Source organism: Saccopteryx leptura, chromosome 11 (assembly GCF_036850995.1).
Source record: "Saccopteryx leptura isolate mSacLep1 chromosome 11, mSacLep1_pri_phased_curated, whole genome shotgun sequence".
NCBI lineage: Eukaryota > Metazoa > Chordata > Mammalia > Chiroptera > Emballonuridae > Saccopteryx > Saccopteryx leptura.
Window position 1 is genome coordinate 44,134,327 of NC_089513.1, and position 24,968 is coordinate 44,159,294.

Sequence of the window (24,968 nt, forward strand, 5' to 3'; positions counted from 1 at the left end):
TTCTTTGTAAGGACCTTCTTGAGAATTCAGGATCGTATGGAGTGGCAATGTTAGTACACTTGAAAAGTCAAAAGAAATCACACGTTTTTGAACATTCTAAAGCCTTTATTTAGCATCAGGTAGATTACGTCGTTATAACACTTGTTAACTTCACGACAGCAATGAAAATAATTTACCGGCAGCTACCTAGGGCCCCCAGCGCAGTATCGCAGTCTGGGGTTGGGTGGCTAACTACCACAGGGTTAATGTACCCCAATCAAAGGGGCAAAGCTACTGTACAGTAGGTCTCCATACATATTTAAGTACACAGGGGCCTTGTCAACTTGAAGTGCACAAGACATCCTGTTATATAGTTTGATACTTAAAATACATGAGTGAAACAGCTTCTCTGGTGGCAGTGGCCACTGGAAGGTGAAGCATTAAAAAGGTTTGCCATTATGTAATGAGAGTGGTGATTAAAATCTACTTCTAGGGTATTTTTGTGAATTGCTAGACTTTATACGTATTTTTAATTGGAACATATACAATTAAACACCCTAATTCTAATGACTGATTATAGAATAGTAAAAGTAAATTGAGACCACTAAAATAAGCAAATTAAATACCTTTTCAGTTTAATGCTTTAGACTTCAGATCAGGAATACCTATTCTGACTAGTCAGGCATTTTTTTTTTCTTTTGGGGAGGTAGGAAGGGGGAAATTGAGAGGATTAGAAGAAAAGCCCTCTTATCACTGTAGTCTTTACAAAATGGCATAACCTTCTGTGCATCTGAGCACATAAACATTGTATAGAATTCTAAACATTTCAAAGTTACAGCTAAAACATTCAAGCATGACAGCATATTCAAAATAATTTCGTTTGGGGTTACTATATAATTTCATAAAGCTAGTTATTTAGGTATAAACCTTCCGTAAAGACGCGACCGTTACCATAAAAAGCACGCTCTCCAGCAGTTTCTTTCACCACTATATAAAATACTACAGTATTCCAAGTATGTCTGGATAGCAAAATTACCCATTTTCTGTAAGACTTTCATCCCAATATCACCTTATGCCCTACTTTTCTTGGGTGAAATGCAAGTTATGAGTGGAACTTTTTTTTTTTTAATATGAGTAGAAACCAAAAGAAAAAAACACCAGGTTTAAGACTTATTTGTAGATTAGCCAAATGCCCTGACTTGTCTGCATTTTAATATATGTCAGGCAAATTAAAGTAGTTTCTGTCCCAGTAGCTGCCCGAGTAAAGCCAGTCCTGCGCTCCGTTGTGGGGATTGGGACCTTGATGGAACCACCTGTTTGAAGAGAAAGGACGAGATGTTAAGGGACAGTGACAACCCCAGGTGCTGCTGCTCGGCTAGCCTGCAGCATTTCCCAACAAGTCTTCTGCGAGGAGTCAGGGATTTCCCTTTAGAGATGATGTATGTAATGTTCCAAGACATGTAACGATACCATGCAAAATGTTTATAGATTTTCCACAGCATTTAGCAACGCTACTTAATGCTACTTAGAACTAGGATCTTCTGTCTAGTAGGGTTATTAGAACCAATACTTTTGTCTGTTTATCCTCTACCCCATTATCTTCCACTAGAAGTCATTCTTTTAAAAACAGAAATAAGGAGCGGTAGAGCGTCGGCCTAGCGTGCGGAGGACCCGGGTTCGATTCCCGGCCAGGGCACACAGGAGAAGTGCCCATTTGCTTCTCCACCCCTCCGCTGCGCTTTCCTCTCTGTCTCTCTCTTCCCCTCCCGCAGCCAAGGCTCCATTGGAGCAAAGATGGCCCGGGCGCTGGGGATGGCTCTGTGGCCTCTGCCTCAGGCGCTAGAGTGGCTCTGGTCGCAACATGGCGACGCCCAGGATGGGCAGAGCGTCGCCCCCTGGTGGGCAGAGCGTCGCCCCCTGGTGGGCGTGCCGGGTGGATCCCAGTCGGGCGCATGCGGGAGTCTGTCTGACTGTCTCTCCCTGTTTCCAGCTTCAGAAAAATGGAAAAAAAAAAAAAATTCTTGAAAAAAAAAAATAAAAACAGAAATAAGGAATTAGAATAAAATTAACTTTTACAACATACTACAGTAATGTGTTAAGGTGCCCAGTTTAGAGTAATGCCCCCCCAAACCCTTAGCTCCATTTTAGAAAGGAACTGAATGTTTACAGCAGTTGAATAACTTGTCCAAGCAATCACTGGTATCAAACTTGTTTGATTTTAAAGGCCGTAATTTTTCAAATATATTATACTATACATAATCCACTGAAATGAATCTAGTGCAAATCTCCCTGGGTCTCAGTTTTCTCCATGCTAATATGGAATCTTAGGTTACATACTAGCTTTTAACATCCTAACCTGTCCTACCTAATTTTAGAAAGGGCTGCTCTAATCATTTTCTTGCCCTTTAAAAAGCAAGTGACCCATTTCCCCCAGTTCAACCTTCTTTAGGTAATAGAAATGCAAAAGTACTTGCCCAAAAGATTCACAATTAAATTTATGTAACATTTCCTAAATATGACTGTTTTCAGAGCAACATTTATAAAAATGGTCTTAAATGTCTTTGCCATTTTTTCAAATAAATTCCTTCTAAAAATATTGAACAATTAAGAGTGAGGTTAGAGTTTTTATAAGTCCCAAATATTCCTATTATGACTCCAGTAGCCTAAAAACCTTGAGAAAACACTTCAGACTAGGCTAATTCCTTGAAAGATCATAAAGTAATTAGACCAAGTTTTCTAGAAAATTATTATATAAATTATTTAGCTTTTGGGATGTATCCCTAATTAGAAAATGTAAAAGTCTCCTTTAGATGATCAAAATATATATTACTCAGACTTTGGTAACCAAACTAGAAATATATATTAAGGAGCCATTATTTGATCAAAGTCACAGAACTTTTGTCTAATATGCAGTTTATAATTTTGAGTCTTAAAAATACTTGAGCGCACAGGTACTAAAACTGGAAGGACAGAGATGAGCATGGCCCCTGTGCACTGATGACACTCAAATTTGTGAAGCGTTCCATATTTTAATTTTGAAAAAACCCCCAAAACTGAAGAAGTAGCAGAACGTTTGTCATCAGGCCTAGTGAAGGCAAGCCCTTCCGAAAAGCTGGCAAATCAAAATCAGGGTAACCAAAGCCAGTTTTAAAAACTGACCAAGCTGGCCCTGGTCGGTTGGCTCAGTGGTAGAGCATCGGCCTGGCGTGCAGGAGTCCCGGGTTCGATTCCTGGCCAGGGCACACAGGAGAGGCGCCCATCTGCTTCTCCACCCCTCCCCCTCTCCTTCCTCTCTGTCTCTCTCTTCCCCTCCCGCAGCCAAGGCTCCATTGGAGCAAAGTTGGCCTGGGTGCTGAGGATGGCTCCTTGGCCTCTGCCCCAGGTGCTAGAGTGGCTCTGGTCGCAACAGAGCGACCCCCCCCCCCCCGAGAGGCAGAGCATCGCCCCCTGGTGGGCATGCTGGGTGGATCCCGGTCAGGCACATGTGGGAGTCTGCCTGCCTGCCTCCCCGTTTCCAACTTCAGAAAAATACAAAAAACAAACGAACGAACAAAAAAAACAAAAAAACCTGACCAAGCCTGAGGCCCTGTGCTGCAGGGTCTCCTCCCCACCACGCCGGAGGAAAAGGGCGGCAGCAACACGGTTCACAGGCGGGTGCATTCACTGCAAAGGATCAATGCAAAGGATGTTTCCTCATTCGCATGTGAGCCAAGTTCTCTAAAGACTATGTCTGCGGGCCTCCCTTTGGGGTCACTCATTCTCGGAGAGAATCTGAACACTGCACTATCGATGAGCACCTTGGAGGTGATGGTCTGATGCAATGATTAGGGTTACTTTCAAGTTGTAGGTGTTCTGATTTTGAGCAATCGTGTCTGGAAACCTCTACCACTATCATCACACCCCCTCCACATACAAAAACGCCCAGTTAATCCCTCCTCCTACAGTCAAACATTTTAGAAAAGCATAGATAATAGGAAAGAAAAGGGTAAGAAATTCCTTTCATTCACTATTTCTGAGTCTACGGAGTCCCTGGGTCTCGATGGGTAACACACACTCTGTAAAATATTCTGCACAATGCTCACATTGGGGAGACGCTGTCACCATTTTCTTTTCCCCTCAGCATCTGCCCCTCCTCCTTGTCATATCCTGTGTCTCTCACCGGTTCCCCTCTTACTCCCTCTATTCCACTTACTAAGGTGTGTGGCTCCTCCAGGAAACCAGGTCTGGGTCACAAATCACCACTTTCATAAGCAGGGACCAGAGTTACACCCTGAAAACCCTGGAGCCAGCACTCTCTGAGGAGGTGAAGCGAGTATTAACAGGAATGGCAGATTTCAGTGTGGAAAACTTGGGACAGGTTACATTTCTGAGTTTGATTCCTATGAGGTTAGCTGCCTGTCTCCAGAAGGAAATGTCCCTTTATAAAAGTGACTCCGCTCCCCAGTCTCGAATCAAACTGAACCAAGCTGTTTAAATACACAGCATCAGGGACGGAAAGAACTAAGTGAAATGTGCAGTCTTCTTACCACCACTAGAAAAGAGCTCAAAACATTTTTTGGCAAAGGGTCAGTAGGATCACTTTAAAGATGTGTCTACTCAAGTAAGAACTACTGGGCTAGGATACAGCTGTGGAAAAACATGCGCGAGGCTCCAAATCAGAGCTCACAACGCAGCTTCTGGTTTTTACCTTCAGGCGACACCAGAGCTAGTTGAAGCTTAGCTTTCTGAATGCTTAGGACTCTCTGACAGGAAAACTTCTTCCTGGGCTCTTCACTTACATTATGTACTTGAAAATGTGACCAGAAAAAGCAGACATGGGGGACGCATTTGGGGAGACACTAGAATCTCTGTAAACGCAATCAATCAATCAAATAAATAAGAAGACTTAATAATCAGAATTACTGTACAAAAGCGGAGTCCTATGCAAAAGACTGTCGAAATAATGATAAAATGTATCAAATCTTTTCCAAAGGGGTCACCGTAAAGCCACAGTGGCTCTGAAGGAGTAAGGACGGGGGAGGCTCTGATCCCGAGTGCGGCCGCTAACCATGGCCCCTGCACAAGTCCCCTAAATGAAATACACCAGCATCTGGCTTCCTCTAGTACAATGAAGGGATTCTAGACTACCGGTCTTCAAACCGTATTAAACAGTTTGCAGACCCAGACAATGTGCAGGTGGGAGAAGGTGGGGGCCTGGCCGCCGCAGCTATGTATGCACGTGTTCTGTACCTGCAGATTCTCTATGCATCCACTGGCAAAAAAAGAGGTTGATGCTAATAAAAAAGTCCAAACCCACTGAACTGGATGATATCTAAGGCCATTTCTCATTCTAATAATTATCTTTAAGATGCAAAAGGACTACCAAATATCTGCTAAAGTTCTTGCAAAATTACGTTCACATTGGCTCTGAAACACCATAGTTGAACATCAAGTTAAAATTTGAATTATGGGACAATGGTTTCTATTATGTGATACAAAAGTAGAAAATGCTTTTATTCTATTATATCAATTCTATTACTCAAAATGGTTACTAAGTAACTCAGTATTAAAATACTTTCAAAATTCAGAAATTTTATTGTCCACTTTCTATTTCTGATTGGAGTCAGGATGTTCCTTTATATAAATTGTATTTCCAGTACATGTTAAGTCCTCTGTGTCTGGAAGAATGAAGACGTGTCAAATATCCTTCATACATAATATATATGTAAGCATACAGCCCTGTAACTTACTGGTCTATAAACTAATGGCTCTGAACCTATGTTCATGCCAAAACTTGTAACTCTGAATTTTGATTGCCCTCTACCTGTGGAAAGGATGGGGCTTTGCTGGATAAGGAAGCAAGAGTGTTTCTTAACTGGCATGTACCTGGGATAACTGTGTGGGGCTATTTTAACCTTAATTTCCAAACAGTCCTTTTTCCTTTATCACACATGCAACTCTCTAAGCGTGAATACTTAGTGGGAAGAACGGCCTGGCAGGACTCACCTCGCTCTGCATGCACAATGCTGCCAGCCCCGCCCACCTCGCTCTGCATTCACGGGGCTGCCAGCCCCGCCCACCCCGCTCTGCATGCACAATGCTGCCAGCCCCGCCCACCTCGCTCTGCATTCACGGGGCTGCCAGCCCCGCCCACCCCGCTCTGCATGCACAATGCTGCCAGCCCCGCCCACCCCGCTCTGCATGCACAATGCTGCCAGCCCCGCCCACCCCGCTCTGCATGCACAATGCTGCCAGCCCCGCCCACCCCGCTCTGCATGCACAATGCTGCCAGCCCCGCCCACCCCGCTCTGCATTCACGCAGCTGCCAGCCCCGCCCACAGTCCAGCCTGAGAAACCACGTACCTCGTCTTCCAGTCCTCCTCCGACTTGGACCTGTTCTTGCGGGCTGCCCTTTGTTTTTCCTCAAGTCGTTTTTTTTCTTCACTAGCTTGGTCTGAAATAAGGACATCGATGGAAACTAGTTATTGTACAAGTAGAGAGTGCCAGGCACAGCGCCATGCCTCACGCTGTGGAGACATGCCCTGCATGTGTCTCAGCATGATCTCCATGTCAGAACGCGAACACCACAGTGAACGTACGTTAAGATTTTAACACGTATCTACCTTAGCAGGTGGCAGAGCAGGCATTCGAGACCCAGCCATCACTTTCTATAGCTTGTGGCCTCAATAGCATATGCAGTTACCCAAAAGAACCTGCTTATTCTTAAGGCCCCCCAAAAATATGTTATTAAAATGATTTAATGAAAAATGGGGCCAAAAAATGGGATCAATGTGAATTTTTCTAAATTTTTACTGTGACCTCAACAGAGCTCCTTCATAAGAAATTCAAACAGTTTTCCAAACGGTTACTCGGTCTCACTGACGATTCAAAGAGCAGGTTTTCTAGCATGGGCACTACTGACATACTGGACTGAGGACACATTGTGGGGGCGTCCTGTGCACGGTAGGACGTTAGCTGCATCCCAGGCCTCCACCCACCACCTGCCAGTAGTGTTCCCAATGGGACAACCAAAGTCTCCAGACATTGCACATATCCCCTGGGGAAAAGCTGCCCCCTTTCTGAGAACACCTGAATAAGAAGAAATTTAACATGACCAGATAAAAGCATATTTTAATTAGCCGAGGGGAAGTAAAAGCTCTTTGAGAATTAGCATGCGTTAACTTTAAAATACATAGTAAAATAATTAGAATATACTTTAATGTTGATAAAAATGTTATCATCTTGTCAACTTCTCTGACATTTTGGTTAGAACAGATTGATGGTGGCCAGAGCGGAGGGGGGTAGAAAAGGTGAAGGGATGAAGAAGTACAAATTGGCAGTTAGGAAATAGTCACAGGGATATAAAAGTACAGCACAGGGAATAGACTGTAATATACTGTCAATCATACTGTAATGACTATGTGCAGTATCTGATGGGTCCCAGACTTGGAGGAATCACTTCATAAGTTACATATATAAATGTCTAACCACTATGCTGTACCCCTGAAACTAACATCAATGTCAGCTGTAATGAAAAATATTAAAAGACTAAAAATAAAAGATATGCTTCTGGCTATATATAGTATATTCAATTATCAGGGAGTATCAGTGAAATAGTATGAATTAAGCCTCAAATTTCCAAATTTAAAAAGTCACCAAATTTAAGTCCAATTTTAATTAAAATTCTTATACTCCGAAGATGCTAACAATTGCCAGGAATAAAACAAAATCATCCCCAAAGAAATTACTCTCCACCAGGAGCACCGTCAGATGCTAATTACCAATCTCTCCGTTCTCCATGGCTCTGATGTCAGGCCGTAACCTGCAGTCTGTCTTAGGAATCACACTCTCCATTTCCTTGTCTATTTCATTCAAGACCATAGCAAAGCTAGTAAAATTGTACATCTGAAAAAGAAGCAAAATGTCCAAGTTAACATATACCAAAGTCCTCGAAGGTAGATTACATATATGACAATGAACTCCTCCCTTTTCTAGCAATGACGATCAGCTTTTTTCAGACCACGTATCTAAATGTTTCACCAAAGTCCATACCACCTATGGGTATTGGCCTCAGAGAAATCTTGAAGCAGGGCTCACAGTATGAACATTCTGTATGGCTGTCAACTTTAAGTAGAATTATAAGCAAAAATCATTATTTTTATTTTCTTCATTAAAATCATTCTTTGCTGGATGTGGAAGGCTTATCCTAAAGAGGCAGCATCATTCTGCATTTAATGAGAGCCAGTATTATTCCAAAGTAATTACTGAATAAGTCCTCACGTGTCCCACCCATTCCAACACACAATGCCCAGGCAGGCACTAGAATGGATCAATGGCACAAATACACTAGGTCTCATGGTGAGAATGGCAACTGCACCCAGGAGCCAGCAGAGGGACAGCTGAGGGGCATTTCAGTGACACCCTGCCCTCTTCTACTCCTGCTTGGACTGGCCCTGCCCATGCTGGGGCAAGAGCACTATGACAGCTGAATGTAGACAGCGAGGCCACGTTCATTATGCCCAGTCTCACCTGAGCAGAATTTGGAGGCCGCGGGGCTATCCGCCATAGGAGAACACTTCCGGGGATAACAAACACACTTTCAGAGTCTGGTATCGGCATTTCATCCGAATCCTCAGATGTGCTCATCTGGAAGAGCCAACAGATGAACAAATTTGAGACGTTTTAAAAAGAATATACTTACAAACTGGAAAGTGGCCGCCACTTATTTACTGCACACCACCGGCACGTGAACCACACGGGGCGGGGCACCATGACGCTTATTCTTCTCTCCTACCTTTAACATGTAGGGAGTCACTAAAAGCCAGAGTGCCCTAAGGACCAGGAGTCTCAAGAGCCTGATGTGTTGCAGCATTGAGTGCTGTTTGTATTCAAGGCATTATCTTCAGCATGACTTTTTACTACAGTGTTGTAATGTTTTTTAAAGACAGAATAACTCATCTGAGTATTTACTAGGACATTATAAAAACTTCAAGAAAAGATTAAATTCTTGGGGCAGTTAAAATGATCAATGACATGAACCAGTAGGGATCCTGAAAGCATTTGATAAAAAAAGAATTAAAAAATGTTAGGCTAAAAAGGAAACGAACATATTTCTGGGCTACCCCCCACAGGCCACAGCTATGCTAGCAGCTCTCTCTATATTTAGTCCTTACATAATAAACCTAAGAGGATATTTTATTACCACAGTTTGGTAAGAATTCAAAAGGAACTGAAACCCTTGAAAGATGAATATTCCCGTTATCAGTTACCATGTCTAGAACTACTGGGCGAGAGAGGCGCTCGTAGTGCATACAGTTTAAACAGCAGCAAGGAGCTGACATATCAATGCTGCTGTCGATGCTAACTACCTTTCCCGCCACGTGCAAGTGCTCGGGGACTTCAGAAATCTCTGGCAGCTAGATGCTCACAGGAAGGAGGGAGACGAGACAAGCAGTGAATGTTTGAGAACAAGTTCTCTTTCCAAGTGGGTAATGCCACTCTTCTACAAAGATTCGCCAGGGATTCACTGGACGGGGGAGATTTTGTAGAATTTCAGCACTGTCCCTTGCTGTCCCCCACTCCACCTCGGCAGAAGGAGGGTGGACGACACGTGTGTCGGTGAGGCTGTATCTGCCATGTTGCCTCGTACTGGCCGGACTTTGTGTCAGGGCTGCTGGGGTCCTGGGACAGGTCCCTCTCCAGCCCTGCTAGCTCTGTAATGGCTGCAGGGAAGCGTCAGCGCGCCTCTGGGAAGGAAGAGCGGGCGAGGGGCGGAGACGGAGATGCGCACAGACAGATGGCGGCAGGGGGGCGGGGACGACAAAAAGGCCAAAGCCACATGAAGGTGGTACGCTCTGGTCATCTAATACAACTCTTTTCACCTCGGGACCATGGTTACCTCGATCTACAAAGGAAGTTAGTCCGTAAATATACCTTCTGTTTTTGAGGAAGACTGGAGTTTCTTAAACCTTCACAAGCAGAAATGCTGGAAGAGCCCCGAGGCTGCTGTTCCCAAGGTCTGGGGTGGCCTGGGCCCCTACACGCGCTTGGGGGATGCTCAGGTCTCCAGCCCACACGCTTTCGGCAGAAAGGACTTCAAGTCATCTTTACTAGGAGCAAGTACTATCCAGAGCCTTTCATATTTATCAACTCACTGCCAAGTAGGTCTGACAACATATTATCTGTCATCTCCATTTTACAAATGGAGGCCCTGGGGCCGAGAGGGGGTGCCCAGTCTGTGGAAGGCTGTACCACTCACAAACGAGACAGGGTTTTCCAACCCAGAGCCTGTGCTCTGAACCAGGACACCAGTCACTCAGAAGTGATCCGTCCTCAGATATTTCCTGTCCCAACATGTGCAATGGTTCTTTAGCTTTCCGCTCTCCTGCCTGGAGGAAAAGGACAGTAGTCTGCTGAACGTTAGAGCCTCCGCAGGGCCCTACAACAGGAAACTGTGTGCCTCACACATGCGAGATTCTACCAGGACCTTAACCGTCCAATGAGGAGGAAAGTTTAATGCAGAAGGACAGCAGTCCAGGAATGACTCCCATACTGTGGTTTAACTTTGGATATTTAGAGGCAAGGGAGAGAGCAACAAAAATGCTAATAAGTATGATACGAAGGAGACAATTTTGGAGGAAATTTTAAATATTCAATGAATCTCAACTTCCAATTCCCATAAACATAAAGGAGAAAAAGAAAATTTGTCTATAACTTTCCAAAGCCATATGAGTTCAAAGTCCCATGAACAAACTGCACACACTCATCTCTATACAAGATGGTAAAACATTTGCTACTAAGGCATATTATCTGTTCACTAAAAAGACAAGGATCCACTCGTCCTCTGACAGACACTTGGGCTGTTTCCAGATCTTTGCTATTGTGAACAATGCTGCCACAAACATGGGGGTGCATTTCTCCTTTTGGAACAGTTCTATGGTGTTCTTGGGGTATATTCCTAAAAGTGGAATAGCTGGGTCAAAAGGCAGTTCGATTTTTAATTTTTTGAGGAATCTCCATACTGTTTTCCACAGTGGCTGCACCAGTCTGCATTCCCACCAGCAGTGCAGGAGGGTTCCCTTTTCTCCACATCCTCACCAGCACTTATTCTGTGTTGTTTTGTTGATGAGCACCATTCTGACTGGTGTGAGGTGATATCTCATTGTGGTAGTTTTAATTTACATTTCTCTAATGATTAGTGATGTTGAACACTGGTACATATATACTATGGAATACTACTCAGATATAAGAAATAATGACATCGGATCATTTACAATAACATAGATGAACCTTGAGAACATTATACGGAGTGAAATAAGTAAATCAGAAAAAATTAAGAACTATATGAATCCATACATAGATGTGACATAAAAATGAGACTCAGAGACATGAACAAGAATGTGATGGTAACGGGGGGGGGGGGCACAAGGAAGGAGAGAGACGGGGTGGGGGAGGGGAGGGGCACAAAGAAAACCAGCTAGAAGGTGACAGAAGACAATTTGACTTTGGGTGAGGGGTATCCAACATATTCAAATGTCAAAATAATCTGGAGATGTTTTCTCTGAACATATGTACCCTGATTTATCAATGTCACTGCATTAAAATTAATAATGAAAAATAAAAAAAAAAGACTCAATGATACATGTCAATTATACTTCAATTAAAAAAAAAGACTCAAGGAGAAAAATTACATGCATTAGCAAAGAGGGGAAAGAAAAGGTCCACTAGTGACCCGGTAACAGGCCACCTCCAAAAGGATCAGTACAAATTAAGAGTCCAGTGATTCCTCCGATCCCCCCTTATAGGATCTTCACCTGTTTGCTATTCTTCTTCTCTTCAGTATGTTTCTTATCATTTTTTTTGAAAGCATCAAAAGTGGCAGGGTCAACACTATATAAACATTCGGTCCACTTCCCATACAGGGCACAGAGCTTCTTTTTGCTGTCAAGAGAAACTGACGTTTAGCCAACAATTAAACCAGTGTGTTCTGCTATAATTGAGTTTTATCATAAAGGTGCTTATGAATCAGATTCTTTAAAGAAATAGATATTGCCTTGCATAAGAAAAAAAATTTTTAAATTATTAAAATACCTGTTTTCCAGGTTATGGCAGCAAATTTTAAATATTGACATTTTATGTAGTCAACTACACCTATATTATGCAACATTTAAAATGGACACTTTACCTTTTATCTTGAATGTAGCCTTCAACTTTGTGTAATTCCTTACCAAAAAGGCCACATGGCTTGAAATTCAACACACATTTGTCCCCAGTCCTAAGAAGGAGACACGAAGTTCAGATTATCACCCAGTGTGGAAGAAGCGGTGGAGACAAGGACTACAATACTGTGCTAGCAGCGTCTGCTACAGGGCCCACCACAGCGAAGAGGAGCGAGGCTCAGTAAATAACTTGTTGCTACGGAATGAATATCTGTGTCCCCTCAAAATTCATGTTGAAGCCATAATCCCCAATGTGATGGTATTTGGAGGTTATTAGGTCATGACGGTAGAGCCCTCATGAATAGGATGAGTGCCTTAAAAAGAACAGACACGAGAGATCATGTCTCTCTCTCTGCCATTTGAAGATTCAAGACGGTGGCCGTCTGCAAACTAGGGAGAGGGAGGGCTTCATCAGACATCAAATCTACTGGCCACCATCCCTCCAGAACTGAGAAATAAATTCCCACCGTTCAAGGCAGTCTGTTTAGCAGCCCAAGCTGATCACAACGCGTGCCTAAGTTCACAAAGTAGGCTTCCAACCCAACTCATTTTAACTTCTGTGTTCCTCCAGCCCCTCTCAGTGTGAAGCAACAAACTTAACAACGTAAGCAGAACGAGCTGAGGCTGGAGTTAAGATTCACAACAAAGGAAGGGGGAGCTCAGACTTCACCTACTCACTCACCAGAACTTTAATGAACTGCTCATTTAATGAATGGGCTTCTAGTCACTCAATAGTTACATTGCCTGTTCTGAATTTATCTAGAGATTTTTTTTTTTAAGTGAAGTCCACTGATACGGGATGATGCCAAGTGAAGGGACAGGTAAGTGCCCTAAAGTGTCTTACTTGTGGTTTGTGATCTCCATGTTGCCGTACTGCTCAATCCACAGTTTGCCCACAATGATATTATGTACACAGCAAGTAGGATTTGTCCAAGTATACGCTTCATTGTGTCTAAAACACAAAAATAAAACCAGCACCCAGAATAATAAGCAAGAAGTGTTACTTTGTTCAGAAAGCTCATTTGTCTCCAATGCCATTAACTGAGAGAAATAAATCAGAGCACTGGCAATGACTCAGCTCCACCCGTGCTGACTCAGTAAAACAGGCACAGTCTACTGCTTTCATTGTTTCTTCAACGGATGCAAAAGCTTAAGGAACAAACTCTACACTTCCACCAAACTCCAAATAAACTATGTATATGAAGTCACCTAAGGCATTCAAAAATTAGGTAAAGACATAGTTAAAAAAATAAAATTAGAGGTAGAAAAAAAAAAGGCTATTATTTAACCTCATGAATGTGAATAAGCTCCAGATTTACCCATGTCCAGGACATCACAGAGGTAGGGTGATATCTTAAATCAACTTTTGAGATTAGCTTCTTCAATTTGAATAACGTATTTGAAATTCTACGTATCATACATTTTTTTCTTCTTCTTTATTTCTGAGTAGTAGTCCACTATATGGCTTAACCATTCGCTCACTGAAGGATATATGAGTTGCTTTCAGTTTTGGGTGACTATGAATAATAATACTGTAAATATTTGTGTATGGATTTTGTGTATAAGTTTTCATTTCTGTAGAGTTAATACCTATGAGTGGTGAGTCATATAATAAACCTATAGTTAACTGTATAAGAAACTGCCCACGGCCCTGGCCGGTTGGCTCAGTGGTAGAGCGTCGGCCTGGCGTGTGGGGGACCCGGGTTCAATTCCCGGCCAGGGCACATAGGAGAAGCGCCCATTTGCTTCTCCACCCCCCCCTCCTTCCTCTCTGTCTCTCTCTTCCCCTCCCGCAGCCAAAGCTCCATTGGAGCAAAGATGGCCCGGGCGCTGGGGATGGCTCCTTGGCCTCTGCCCCAGGCGCTAGAGTGGCTCTGGTCGCGGCAGAGCGACGCCCCGGAGGGGCAGAGCATCGCCCCCTGGTGGGCAGAGCGTAGCCCCTGGTGGGCATGCCAGGTGGATCCCGGTCGGGCGCATGCGGGAGTCTGTCTGACTGTCTTTCCCCGTTTCCAGCTTCAGAAAAATACAAAAAAAAAAAAAAAGAAAGAAACTGCCCACTATCCTCTGGAGGCTCAACCACTTTACATCCCCACCAATAATATATGAAATTTCTAGGTGTTCTGCATCCTTGCCAACTTTCAGTATTGTCATTTTTAAAAATTCTGATTTTTGCCATTCCATTAAGTGTGTAGCAGGAGGTATCTCATTGTGAGTTTTTGTATTTCTCTAATGACTGCCGTGTTAGGCACCCTTTCGTGTACTTGTCTTTTGGTGAATTCCTCATTCACATCTTTTTTCTCAATTTTTTATTCTGGAATATTCTTTCGTCTTCTTCTTTTCCAAGTGAGAGGAGGGGAGATAGTGAGACAGACTCCTGCATGTGCCTGAACTGTGATCCACCTGGCAACCCCCATCTGGGGCCATGCTCACAACTGAGCTATTTTAAGTGCCTGAGGCGAAGGCTCTACGGAGCCACCCTCAGTGCTGGGGATGTACTTGAACTAATCGAGCCATGGCTGCAGGAGAGGAAGAGAGAGCGAAGAGAGGGTGGAGAAGCAGATGGTTGCTTCTTCTGTGTACCCTGCCCAGGAATTGAACCTGGGACATCCACACGCTGGGCTGACGCTCTACCACTGAGGCAACTGGCCAGGGCCTTCTGTAATTTTCTTATTGTTGACTTTTGAGAGTTCGTTATTCTTTTTAAAGTCCTCTGTTGGAAATATGATTTGCAAATAATTTTTGCCCATCTCTGGTCTGTGTCTTCATTCTCTGCGTAGTGTCTTTCACATCTACAGAGCAAGCTTTTCATTTTGATAAACTCTAATTTATCAGTGTTGCCTTTTCTGGATTTTGCTTTGGTATTGTAGCTATAAGACATTTTTGCCAAACCTAAGGTTCTAAAAATTTGCTTCTATGTTTTCTTTCAAAAGTTTTATATTTGTACATTTTATTTTAGCCTGTGATTTATTTTGAGCTGCTTTTTATATAAGGTGTGAGATATAAGTTGAGGTTCATTTTTTAACATATGGATGCCCAACTGTTCCCACACCATTTGTGGAAAGAACTATTTTTTTGCTTTTGCATCTTTGTCAAAAATCAATTGACCATATTTCTGTGGGTTAACTTCTAGACTCTTCACTGTCCATTGACATATGTGTCTATCCTTGTGCCAATAGCACAGTCTTATTTACAATAGCTTTAAAATTAAGTCTTAAAATTGGGAAGTGGAAGCCTATCAGTTCTGTTCTTTCTACAATTGCTCTGGCTGTTCTATTTCATTTGCCTTTCCCTATAAATTTTAAAATCAACATCTCTATATCTATCAAAAATCATTCTGGAAGTTTTATTTGGATTGTGTTAATACAGACTGCTTATAAATCAATTACAGGAAAACTAAGATGTTATATTTATATAATGTTATATATATATCATGTTTTATATATATATCATGTTATATATATATATCATGTTAACAATACATTGAGACACAGTATATCTCTCCACTACTGAGATATCTTTGACTACTTTCATCAGTATTTGTAGTTTTCAGCAAACAGATCCTATACACTTTATCATCCTCATTCTACTACTGAGTCTATCCTACTGTATTTGTTACTGTATTTTTCAATACTAAAATTTCCAGAAATGCTTCTATTTCTTTGCTAAGATAAATATCCTTCTATTCATTTTAAGAGTCTTCATCTTTATTTCATGGAACATAGTTATAACATCTGCTTTCAAGTCTTCGATACAGATTTTAATATCTGAGTCATCTTGGGGTTCAAGTTTTTCCATTGTGGGTTGAGATTTCCTGTTTGCTTGCATGATGAATAATTTTGGAAAATACTCTGAACATTTGAATATTACTATACTCTGGGTCCTCTTTAAACCTTCTGGAGAATATTGATTGTTTTGTTTTAATAGGCAGTATAAATACAGTTTCAGGCCATAAGTCCTGACCCACTTTCTGTAGCCTCCGATTCTGGTGTCAGTTTAATTTTCAAAACCTTTTTAGTGCCATTAAGATCCTCCCCTCAACAGTCACTTGGAGCCCTGGGCACTGGTTCACACAGCAGATCAGATCTCACGACCTTTGTTGTTCCATTCCGGATCACTTCTGAAAGGCTGATCTTAGGAATGCACACATAGCCTCACAGGGTCCCTCTCCTGAGCTCACTCCTCTCTGTGGCTCCCACACTCTCCTGAGCTCACTCCTCTCTGTGGCTCCCACACTCTCCTGAGCTCACTCCTCTCTGTGGCTCCCACACTCTCCTGAGCTCACTGCTCTCTGTGGCTCCCACACTCTCAGATACAGAGGGCTTTGTCTCTGGCCTTCGCCTACAGGCTGGGGTTCAGCCCTCGGCTCTGCCTTGCATTTCCACAACTGCGCCTTCCTCTGGGGCAAAGAAGTGAGAGAAAAGAAACAGGAAAAAAAGCAACAGAGATTCTCCTCTCACTCCTTGGACCACAGAGAGCCCTTTATCCAGTTCCTCTGGCCAAGGAGAAAGGCTTTTTCTGTTTCAGGGACTCGTGTGGGTGCTCCCATCTCAGCCTATAGTGGCATATGCCGTGGGGCCGAGGGTCTGCCTTGGGGCGAGGCGAGGAGAGGAAGTACCAAGGCTTTCCCCCATTCTCTCCATTCTACAGACACATCTTTCCAGGGCTTCTAACCAGAAAGAGAGGGTTTCTCTTGGAACTTTTTCTGCCTGCCTTTACTGTCCAGTTCTGGGATTTGGGTTCCCCTGACTCTAAGCCAGGAGATATGGGGGGGCAGGATAAAACCAAGAAACTCGCTGCCATATTGGTCTTGGGTTTTTATTTCTCTCTCCAGTCGACCTGCTATCATTTACTTTCAGAGCCCGCAGATAGTTGCTTTATGCCTTCTGCCCAGGCCTTAGTAATCAGTAGGAAAGGTAAGATAGAATAAACTTACTTTAGCCCAACCAGAACTGAAACTACCTTTGCATTTAAAGCTAATCTGTTCAGCTATTGGAAAGAAGAGAATTTCCAACTTACCTAATGTCTAAGATATGCCACACAACTGTTATTTCAATCATTCACAAAGTGAATTCAATTTGAAAGATGTTTCAACAGAACATTATCACTATATATATATATATAAAGCTTGTTTCATAAGAATTGCCATGAATTCATTAGCTCCATTCTATCTCAAAACATCTGAACACCAAACATCAAGTTACACTTTTAAAACATACCCAGATTGACTAACGATGGCTATTGCTATGTTTCTCAAATTCTTTTACATGCCAGAAGATAAAGCACACTTCATAAAAGCTGTTTATTACCTCCAGTTTTTGAACAAGATCAAAATGTATATAATTATATGGTAATACACACACACACACACACACACACACACAGAGTGGCTTAATTCCAACTTACTCAAGAAGCTCCAAAGTGATGGTTCCTTTGGGTTCTGCTTCTACACTCTTCCCCCAGAACTTCAGTTTGGGATAGATTGAGCCATGAAAGATGAAATCGTTGTTTAACCCTTCGGCATGAAATGCACTAATGGGTGGGTGATGGCTGACCTGCTCAGAGATGAGCCTAAAACCAAGGTCCTCCCTTAAGATGGAAAAAAAGTAACATTGTACTTAATTATCATCATGAAATGTGTATATTATTATAATTTCAGTCAAAAAGTATTAAATGGGTTTTACAAAGTAAAGAATTCTTTATTATCCTGCTAAGAACAACTTAATATATTAGAAACTGCACAAATGCAAGCCAAATTACTGAATCCAATATTTTTATAATTCTACCTGTTTAAAAATATTAAAATAAAGCACCTCCACATGAATGTGGGTGAGCACAAATTGATAATATTAGCCATATAAATTTAAAGCACTTCATTCCATATATATTGAGGTAGAGGAACCTCGTGTGTCTCCTTTCAAATATCTAGGAGATAAATGAGATTAAAATTTGTACAGAGGAGGAGGATAATATTCAGAAAAACTAAAGCCAAACAAATTCCCTAATTGTGTATAAACAGAAGCAGGTATGACAAACAACAGACCTCCGTGCCAACAGTACAAATTTATACTAACATATTTTGTATGATTATGAAAAAAGGCAATCATGTCTTACAATATACATAAGAAGAATGAGATGATAATCCCATAAGATCAGGAATAATAAAGTCCTTGTAGTTACTTTTTATAATGATATATTTTACATATGCTTCAATATTTTTTGACAGTCTCTAACATAATAAGTATTATAGAAACTAACATTAAAATTGTTAATTTGCTCCAGTGATACAAAATCATTGTTGGTGATGCTCAAAATATTTTTTTCTTTCGTTTTAAAAGCTATATATAAATCATGCAAGTTCAACTACTCCTCTGGAAGAGAGGGAAAGAGCTTACCGAACTAACTCGTAGGTCTCTCCCAGGAGCGGGTTGAACGGCTTCCCCGTGCGCTCCCACTGAGAAGCAACGGCAGAAACTGCGAACGCGGCCACACACTGTGGGACAGAGCATTGGGGCGGTTAAAAACAGCCTAGCTTGGTCCTCATTCTTTCAGTAACTGAAATTCTGCTTAAGTGATTTATGAAATTATTTTGGAGTTCAATTACTTTGAATTGTGCTATGGCTCTAGCAACTTCATATGCAAATGTGGGTATTCAGAATGAAAATTACTGAGTCTCTTCCCGTAGTGTCATTCCCAATTGTGTGTTTTTTAACACCCTAAAGGTGCTGCAAGGGTGTTTAAAAACTCAAATTCCACATTACTGACTTATATTCAATTTATAAAGCTAGTTAATATTAAATGAAAGAACAGAAAGATTCCATTTAGAAAATTCTTGCTTTGTTTGAAGCAGAACAATGTATGTACTATATACTCTGCCTGTATCTAGTTCATCCCTATCCTGTACGTCCCATAAACATCTTCTATTCAAAAGAAAATTAAAAAGTGCAGTTCTTTGTTGTCTTCTGTTTTAACCTAGAGCCGTGTGTGCACACTTCTATACACACATGAGCACAAATGTACATAGTTATGTGAGCGTGTGTGGAAACGCTGAGAAAGTCTGAAAGAAGAAAGGTGGAATTTTTTCCCCAACACAATGCTACTCCCTGAAATGAAGACACAGAAGCAGCTCCCCACACCCAGGTTTGGCTCTGGGCCACCTGCTTCTCCTGCTGGTCTCCCCGGTCCCTCCCTCCAGGGGTCTCTGACTCGAGGATGGCGAGGAAGGAGTGTAGAGGACACTCCAGACACGCCAGCTCGGTTTCCATCACATTTCCCAACCTCATTTTGTACTCAACACTAATTCTGTGCCTGTGTGTTGGGGTGGGGGTGGGGGGCTGGCAGGGTGGGAGGGGTAGAGAAGTCTCTGAGACTTAAACCTTTCTCAGTGCTCACTTTAACATACCTGCATCCTTTCCATGGGGTCAGAAAGTGAACTGGCCTTGTGGATGAGGTATGTATGCTCCATATACTCGGTGAGTCGCTGGAGGAAGCTCAACGGCTCGTTAAATATGACTGGCATTGTAATCTTGGAGAGCTCCTAGTTAACAAAAAGGAACTGGTTATGTCCTATGTACACAGCAGATTTATCTGCTGCTATTTTTACATAGCATCCTGAAAAGGAAGTAACAGAAAATAGCAACCCCTGGAATTTAATATCAGTCCAATTTTACAAATCTTTCCAGAGCACCTAACACTATGGCATGTACTGTTCTAGGCCTTGAAGGAAATAAAGATTATCCAAGGAGCTCACAATCAAGGGTGAGCACAGGAAGGTGACTGCTAATAAGTCTACTTTAGATCAGAATTAGGATGGACTATAAAAGCGAGAGACACAAAAAAGCAAAGATCTTCACAGTGGTCTAAGGATTAACCACTCACACCATTTTTTTGTGAATAATATTCCAAAATAAATTTCAGACTATTTTTGACTGAGAACATTGACTTTTTCTGAGCACACCAATCACTATAAATTGTGGACTAGGGTACTAGAAGGCTATTGTGTATTTTACAGAACAGGTTTTAATCTCCATCTGCCAAAATCACACAATCACAGAAGTAACTGAGATACTAGTTAGGGGTTCTCTGACCTGAATTACAACCTATTTACTATATGTTGTCAGCAAGCACCATAAAGCCCTTTAAAAAAACTCAGTAGGTAACAAATTTATCTTGGCATTCTCTGGAATTTTCTGGTATCTTCCCAACCTTCCACATACCATTATCTACATTTCCCTTGGGAACTAGGACCTTCTTGAAGAAAGACAAATGACCAGGTAAACACTAAAAGGTGACCATTTGCCACCTGTCTCAGCTCTGTTGTTTTCCCCTTAAACATCCACATTTTCACCAATTTGCACAATTAAAAATAATGCAATCCTCACAAAGCTACAACCGAAACACATTTTTTAAAAAAGGTTCATTCAGATCAGACAGTAGTACAGTGGACAGAGTGTCGGCCTGGGATGCAGGGGACCCAGGCTTGAAACCCTGAGGTTGCCAGCTTGAACACAGGCTCATCTGGTTGAGCGAGGGCCCACCAGCCTGAGCGCAGGGTCGCCCACTTGAGCGTGAGAACATAGACATGACCCCATGGTCATGGCTTGAGCTCAAATGTTGCTGGCTTGAAGCTCAAGGTCACTGGCTTGAACCCAAGGTCGCTGGCTTGAGCCCAAGGTCACTGGCTTGAGCAAAGGGGTCACTGGCTTAGCTGAAGCCCCCTGGTCAAGGCACATATGAGAAGCAATCAATGAACAACTAAGGTGCCACAACTACCAGTTGATGCTTCTCATCTCTCTCCCTTCCTGTCCATTGTCCATCCTTTTCTCTCTTTCTCTCAAGCTAATAAAAAAAAAGTTTACTCATTACCATAAAATATCCCAGAACACAGAAGGACATACAGCAACGACCTAATTAAAAGAAATGGTAGGTTTACTGCCACCTCACTAACAACACATGGGAGGAGAAGAATCTATAAAGACATAAAGAAAGGAAGGCTCAACTATATATACCCTAAGATCGTATTAAATCCAGAAATTCACTTTTGGGGCCAAGCCAAGAAAACCAGGACTTATTTTTCTTTTCAAATCAATAGAGCAATACATAACTCTAAGTATAAAATTTAATAATACAGAAGTAAAAACACAAAACTGCTCCTTCCCCACGTAGGCAAAGCACCATCAACATTTTGGGAGACACAGTTGTGTACATTTAAATATTATTTGTTTTTAGAATGCATGGGATCTGCTCTATGTAGTGACCTGTGACTTGCTCTTCTCACCTTTACCATGCTGTGGAGGTCTTACAAACGTGTAAGGTACATCACTGAGTCTGTCAAATTCTTTGTAACTGCTTCATTGCTGGCTTTCTCATTTACTAGCTACGTGACTATGGCCCAGTTAACTCAGTGCCAGCTTTCTCATCAATAATATGGCACTAGTATCACAGTACCCATCACAAAGCATTATTATAAGAACAGTATTTGCAACACAATTAGACCAGTTCTGGGCACATTAGTAAATGCTATATGTATTTGATAAATTTAAAAAGTCTAAGTATAGACATACCATAAACTATTCAATAGTCTATCTTTTAGAACATGGCTAAATATGGCTTATTTTTATTGATTTTTAGAGAAAGAGCAAAAGACAGGAAGAGAGGGAAGGAGGAGAGTGATGAGAATCAACTCATAGTTGCATCACTTTAGTTGTTCATTGATTGCTTCTCATCTATGCCTTTTCCAGGGGGTGGGAGGCTCAAGCTGGGCTAGGGATTCCTTGCTAGAGCCAGTGACATTGGGCTAAAGCCAGCAACCTTGGGATCATGTTGATGATCCTACCTTCAAGCCAGGAACTCCACACTCAAGCCAGTGCCACTGTGCTCAAACTGTCAAGCCTGCACTCAAGCCGGCAACCGTGGGGTTTTGAACCTAGGACCTCAGTGTCCCAGGTCGATACTGCATACACTGTAGCACCACTGGTCAGGCAATCGTATATCTTTAAGATGGCTAAATATGGCTTTAAAGTAGATTTAAGTGGAATTTCTGGGTTAAGCGTCTGCTCATTTAAAATTCTGCAGCTACTACATCAAGTTAAATGTCTTCCAAAAAGGCTGTACCAATTTTTACTCCCACCAATGCTGTGAGAGTCAGATCTTTAAACTTCTAATTTGTTTATTTGGTCATGTTTTTACTTTGTCTTCATGTAAATGTAATTAGTTGAATACTCTAATACTTTAATGATAGTGACTCAATCACTTATAACTTTAGTATGAAAATAAAAGAAAGTATTAAAAATAACTACAATGACAATACTTTGTTAATGAATATACAATGTAAAAAGATGTAAGTAGTGATACCAAAAAAAATATGGCGGTTTAAAACGTAGAGCTTTTGTATGCATTCGAAGTTATCAGCTTAAAACAGACAGTTATAAATGAAGCATGTTTTACATAAGCCTCATAAAGCACAAGTGGAAAAAAAACCCCTATAGTAGATATCTAAAAGATAAAGACAAAGGAATCAAAGCATACCACTACAGAAAATCATCTCTCTCTCTCTCTCTCTCTCTCATACACACACACACACACACACACACACACAGCAAGAGTGAACAAAAGAACCAAGGGAATACAAAACACCAGAAAAATTTTAAAATAACAGTAAGTCCATACCTATCAGTAATTACTTTAAATATAAATGGACAAAATTCTCCAATCAAAAGAGACAAAGTAGCTGAATGGATAAAATAAAGCAAGACCTAACTAAGTATATGTTGCCTGTAAGAGACTCACTTCAGCTTTACAACACACAGAGACTGACAGTGAAAGGATGGGAAAGTATTCCATGTAAATGGAAACCAAAAGTAATAAGGGGTAGCTATACTTATATCAGACAAAACAGACTTTAAGCCAAAAACTGTAACAAGACAAAAAGAAAGTCATTATATAATAATAAAGGGGTCAATTCAGCAAGAAGATATAGCAATTAAATATTCATGCACCCAACATAGGAACATCTAAATATAAAGCAAATATTAGCAGATCTAGAGGAAGAAATATATAGTAATACCACAGTACATACAATAGATCACATATTAGGCCACAAAACAAGTCTTAATAAATTTAAGAAGACATATCATATCAAGCATCTTTTCTGATCACAATGGTATGAAATTAGAAGAAAATTGAAAAATTTACAATTACATGAAGATTAAACAACATGCTACTGAACCACCAAATGGGTCAAAGACGAAATCAAAAGAGAAACCAAAAAATACCTTAAGACAGATTGAAATGGAAATATAATATACCTAAACGTCTGGGATATAGCAAAAGCAACTCTAAGAGGGAAGCTCAGAGAACACACATCTATATTAAGAACCAAAAAAGATCTCAAACAGTCTAACTTTACACCTCAAGGAAATAGAAAAAGATGAACAAATTAAACCCAAAGTTGCTAGAAGAAGGAAATAACAAAGATCAGAGTGAAGATAAATGAAATAAGAGATGAAAAAGACAATAGAAAAATCAATGAAACTGAGGGCTATTTTTTTTAAACAAGACAAATCTTTAGCTAGAGTCATAAAAAATAAGAGGACACAAGTGAAAGAGGAGACATTACAAATGACAGCCCAGAAACACAAAGGATAAGAACTACAATGAAAAATTATATGCCAACAAATTGGAAATCTGAAAGAAATGGGTAAATTTCTAGAAATATACAACCTACCAAGACTGAATCATGAAGAAACAGGAAATCTGAATAGACCAATTACTATGAAGGAGATGGAAGCAGTAATCAAAAACTTCCCAACAAACAAAAGTTCAGGACCAGATAGATGACTTCACTGGTGAATCTGGCCAGGCACGTAAAGAAGAATTAATACCCATCCTTCTAAACTTCCCCCAAGACAATAGAAAAGGAAGGAAAACTTCCACACTCATTTTATGAAGCCAGTATTACCAATATCAAAATCAGAAAAAAATATTACAAGAAAATAAAATTAAGCCCTGGCTGGGTAGCTCAGTTGGTTAGAGCATTGTCCTGATAGGCCATGGCTGTGGGTTCAGTCCCTGGTCAGGGCACAGACAAGAATCAACCAATGAATGCATGAATGGGTGCAACAACAAATCAGTGATTCTCTCTAAAAATCAATAAATAAAATTTTTAAAAATTATAGGCCAATATCGCTGATGAACATACATGCTATAATCCTCAACAAATATTAGCAAACTGAATTCAACAGTATATTAAAAGTATCATACAACCACAACTAAGTGGAATTTATTCCAGGGATGCAAGGATGGTTCAACACCCATAAATCAATCAATATGATACACCACATTAATAAAATAAAGATTAAAATAATCTAAATAGATGCAAAAAAAAGAATGACAAAATTCAACTTTTTTCTTTAATCAAGTGAGAAGCAGGGAGTTGGAGAGACAGACTCCTGCATGTGCCCCAACTGGGATCCACCCATCAACCCCATCTGGGGCTGATGTCCTTCCCATCTGTGGCAGCTGCTCCATTGCTCAACAACCGAGCTATTTTAGTACCTGAGGCAAGGCCATGGAGTCGTCCTCAGCATCTGAAGCCAACTTGCTCATTTGAACCATGGCTGCAGGAGGAAAAGAGAGAGAGAGAAAGGGGAGGAAAAGGGGTGGAGAAGCAGATGGTCACTTCTCCGGCGTACCCTGACCAGGAATCGAACCCAGGACTTCTACACACCAGGCTGACGCTCTACTGCTGAGCCAACTGGCCAGGGCCCAACAGCTTTTTATAATAAAAACTTCTAA

At 41.3% G+C, this 24,968-nt stretch overlaps 1 protein-coding gene and 1 pseudogene across 7 annotated transcripts in view; one reads left to right on the forward strand and one right to left on the reverse strand.

Annotated features, from left to right (window-relative positions):
* Window positions 1-84: 84 nt before the first annotated feature.
* The window catches only part of OSBPL1A (oxysterol binding protein like 1A), a 259,348-nt gene continuing 234,464 nt past the window's right edge, over window positions 85-24,968 (reverse strand). For all 7 annotated transcript variants that reach the window (XM_066352528.1, XM_066352526.1, XM_066352529.1 and 4 more), the window contains 10 exons: window positions 19,576-19,710; window positions 18,569-18,666; window positions 17,580-17,762; window positions 13,021-13,128; window positions 12,143-12,232; window positions 11,772-11,898; window positions 8,488-8,604; window positions 7,740-7,863; window positions 6,322-6,412; window positions 85-1,292 (listed from right to left, as the gene is read on the reverse strand). In XM_066352528.1, coding sequence (XP_066208625.1) covers window positions 1,190-1,292; window positions 6,322-6,412; window positions 7,740-7,863; window positions 8,488-8,604; window positions 11,772-11,898; window positions 12,143-12,232; window positions 13,021-13,128; window positions 17,580-17,762; window positions 18,569-18,666; window positions 19,576-19,710 — 1,176 coding nt within the window. In that variant the 3' untranslated portion in view covers window positions 85-1,189. The remainder of the gene's footprint in view (window positions 1,293-6,321; window positions 6,413-7,739; window positions 7,864-8,487; window positions 8,605-11,771; window positions 11,899-12,142; window positions 12,233-13,020; window positions 13,129-17,579; window positions 17,763-18,568; window positions 18,667-19,575; window positions 19,711-24,968) is intronic.
* On the forward strand, window positions 2,917-3,011 carry LOC136383635 (U6 spliceosomal RNA; annotated as a pseudogene).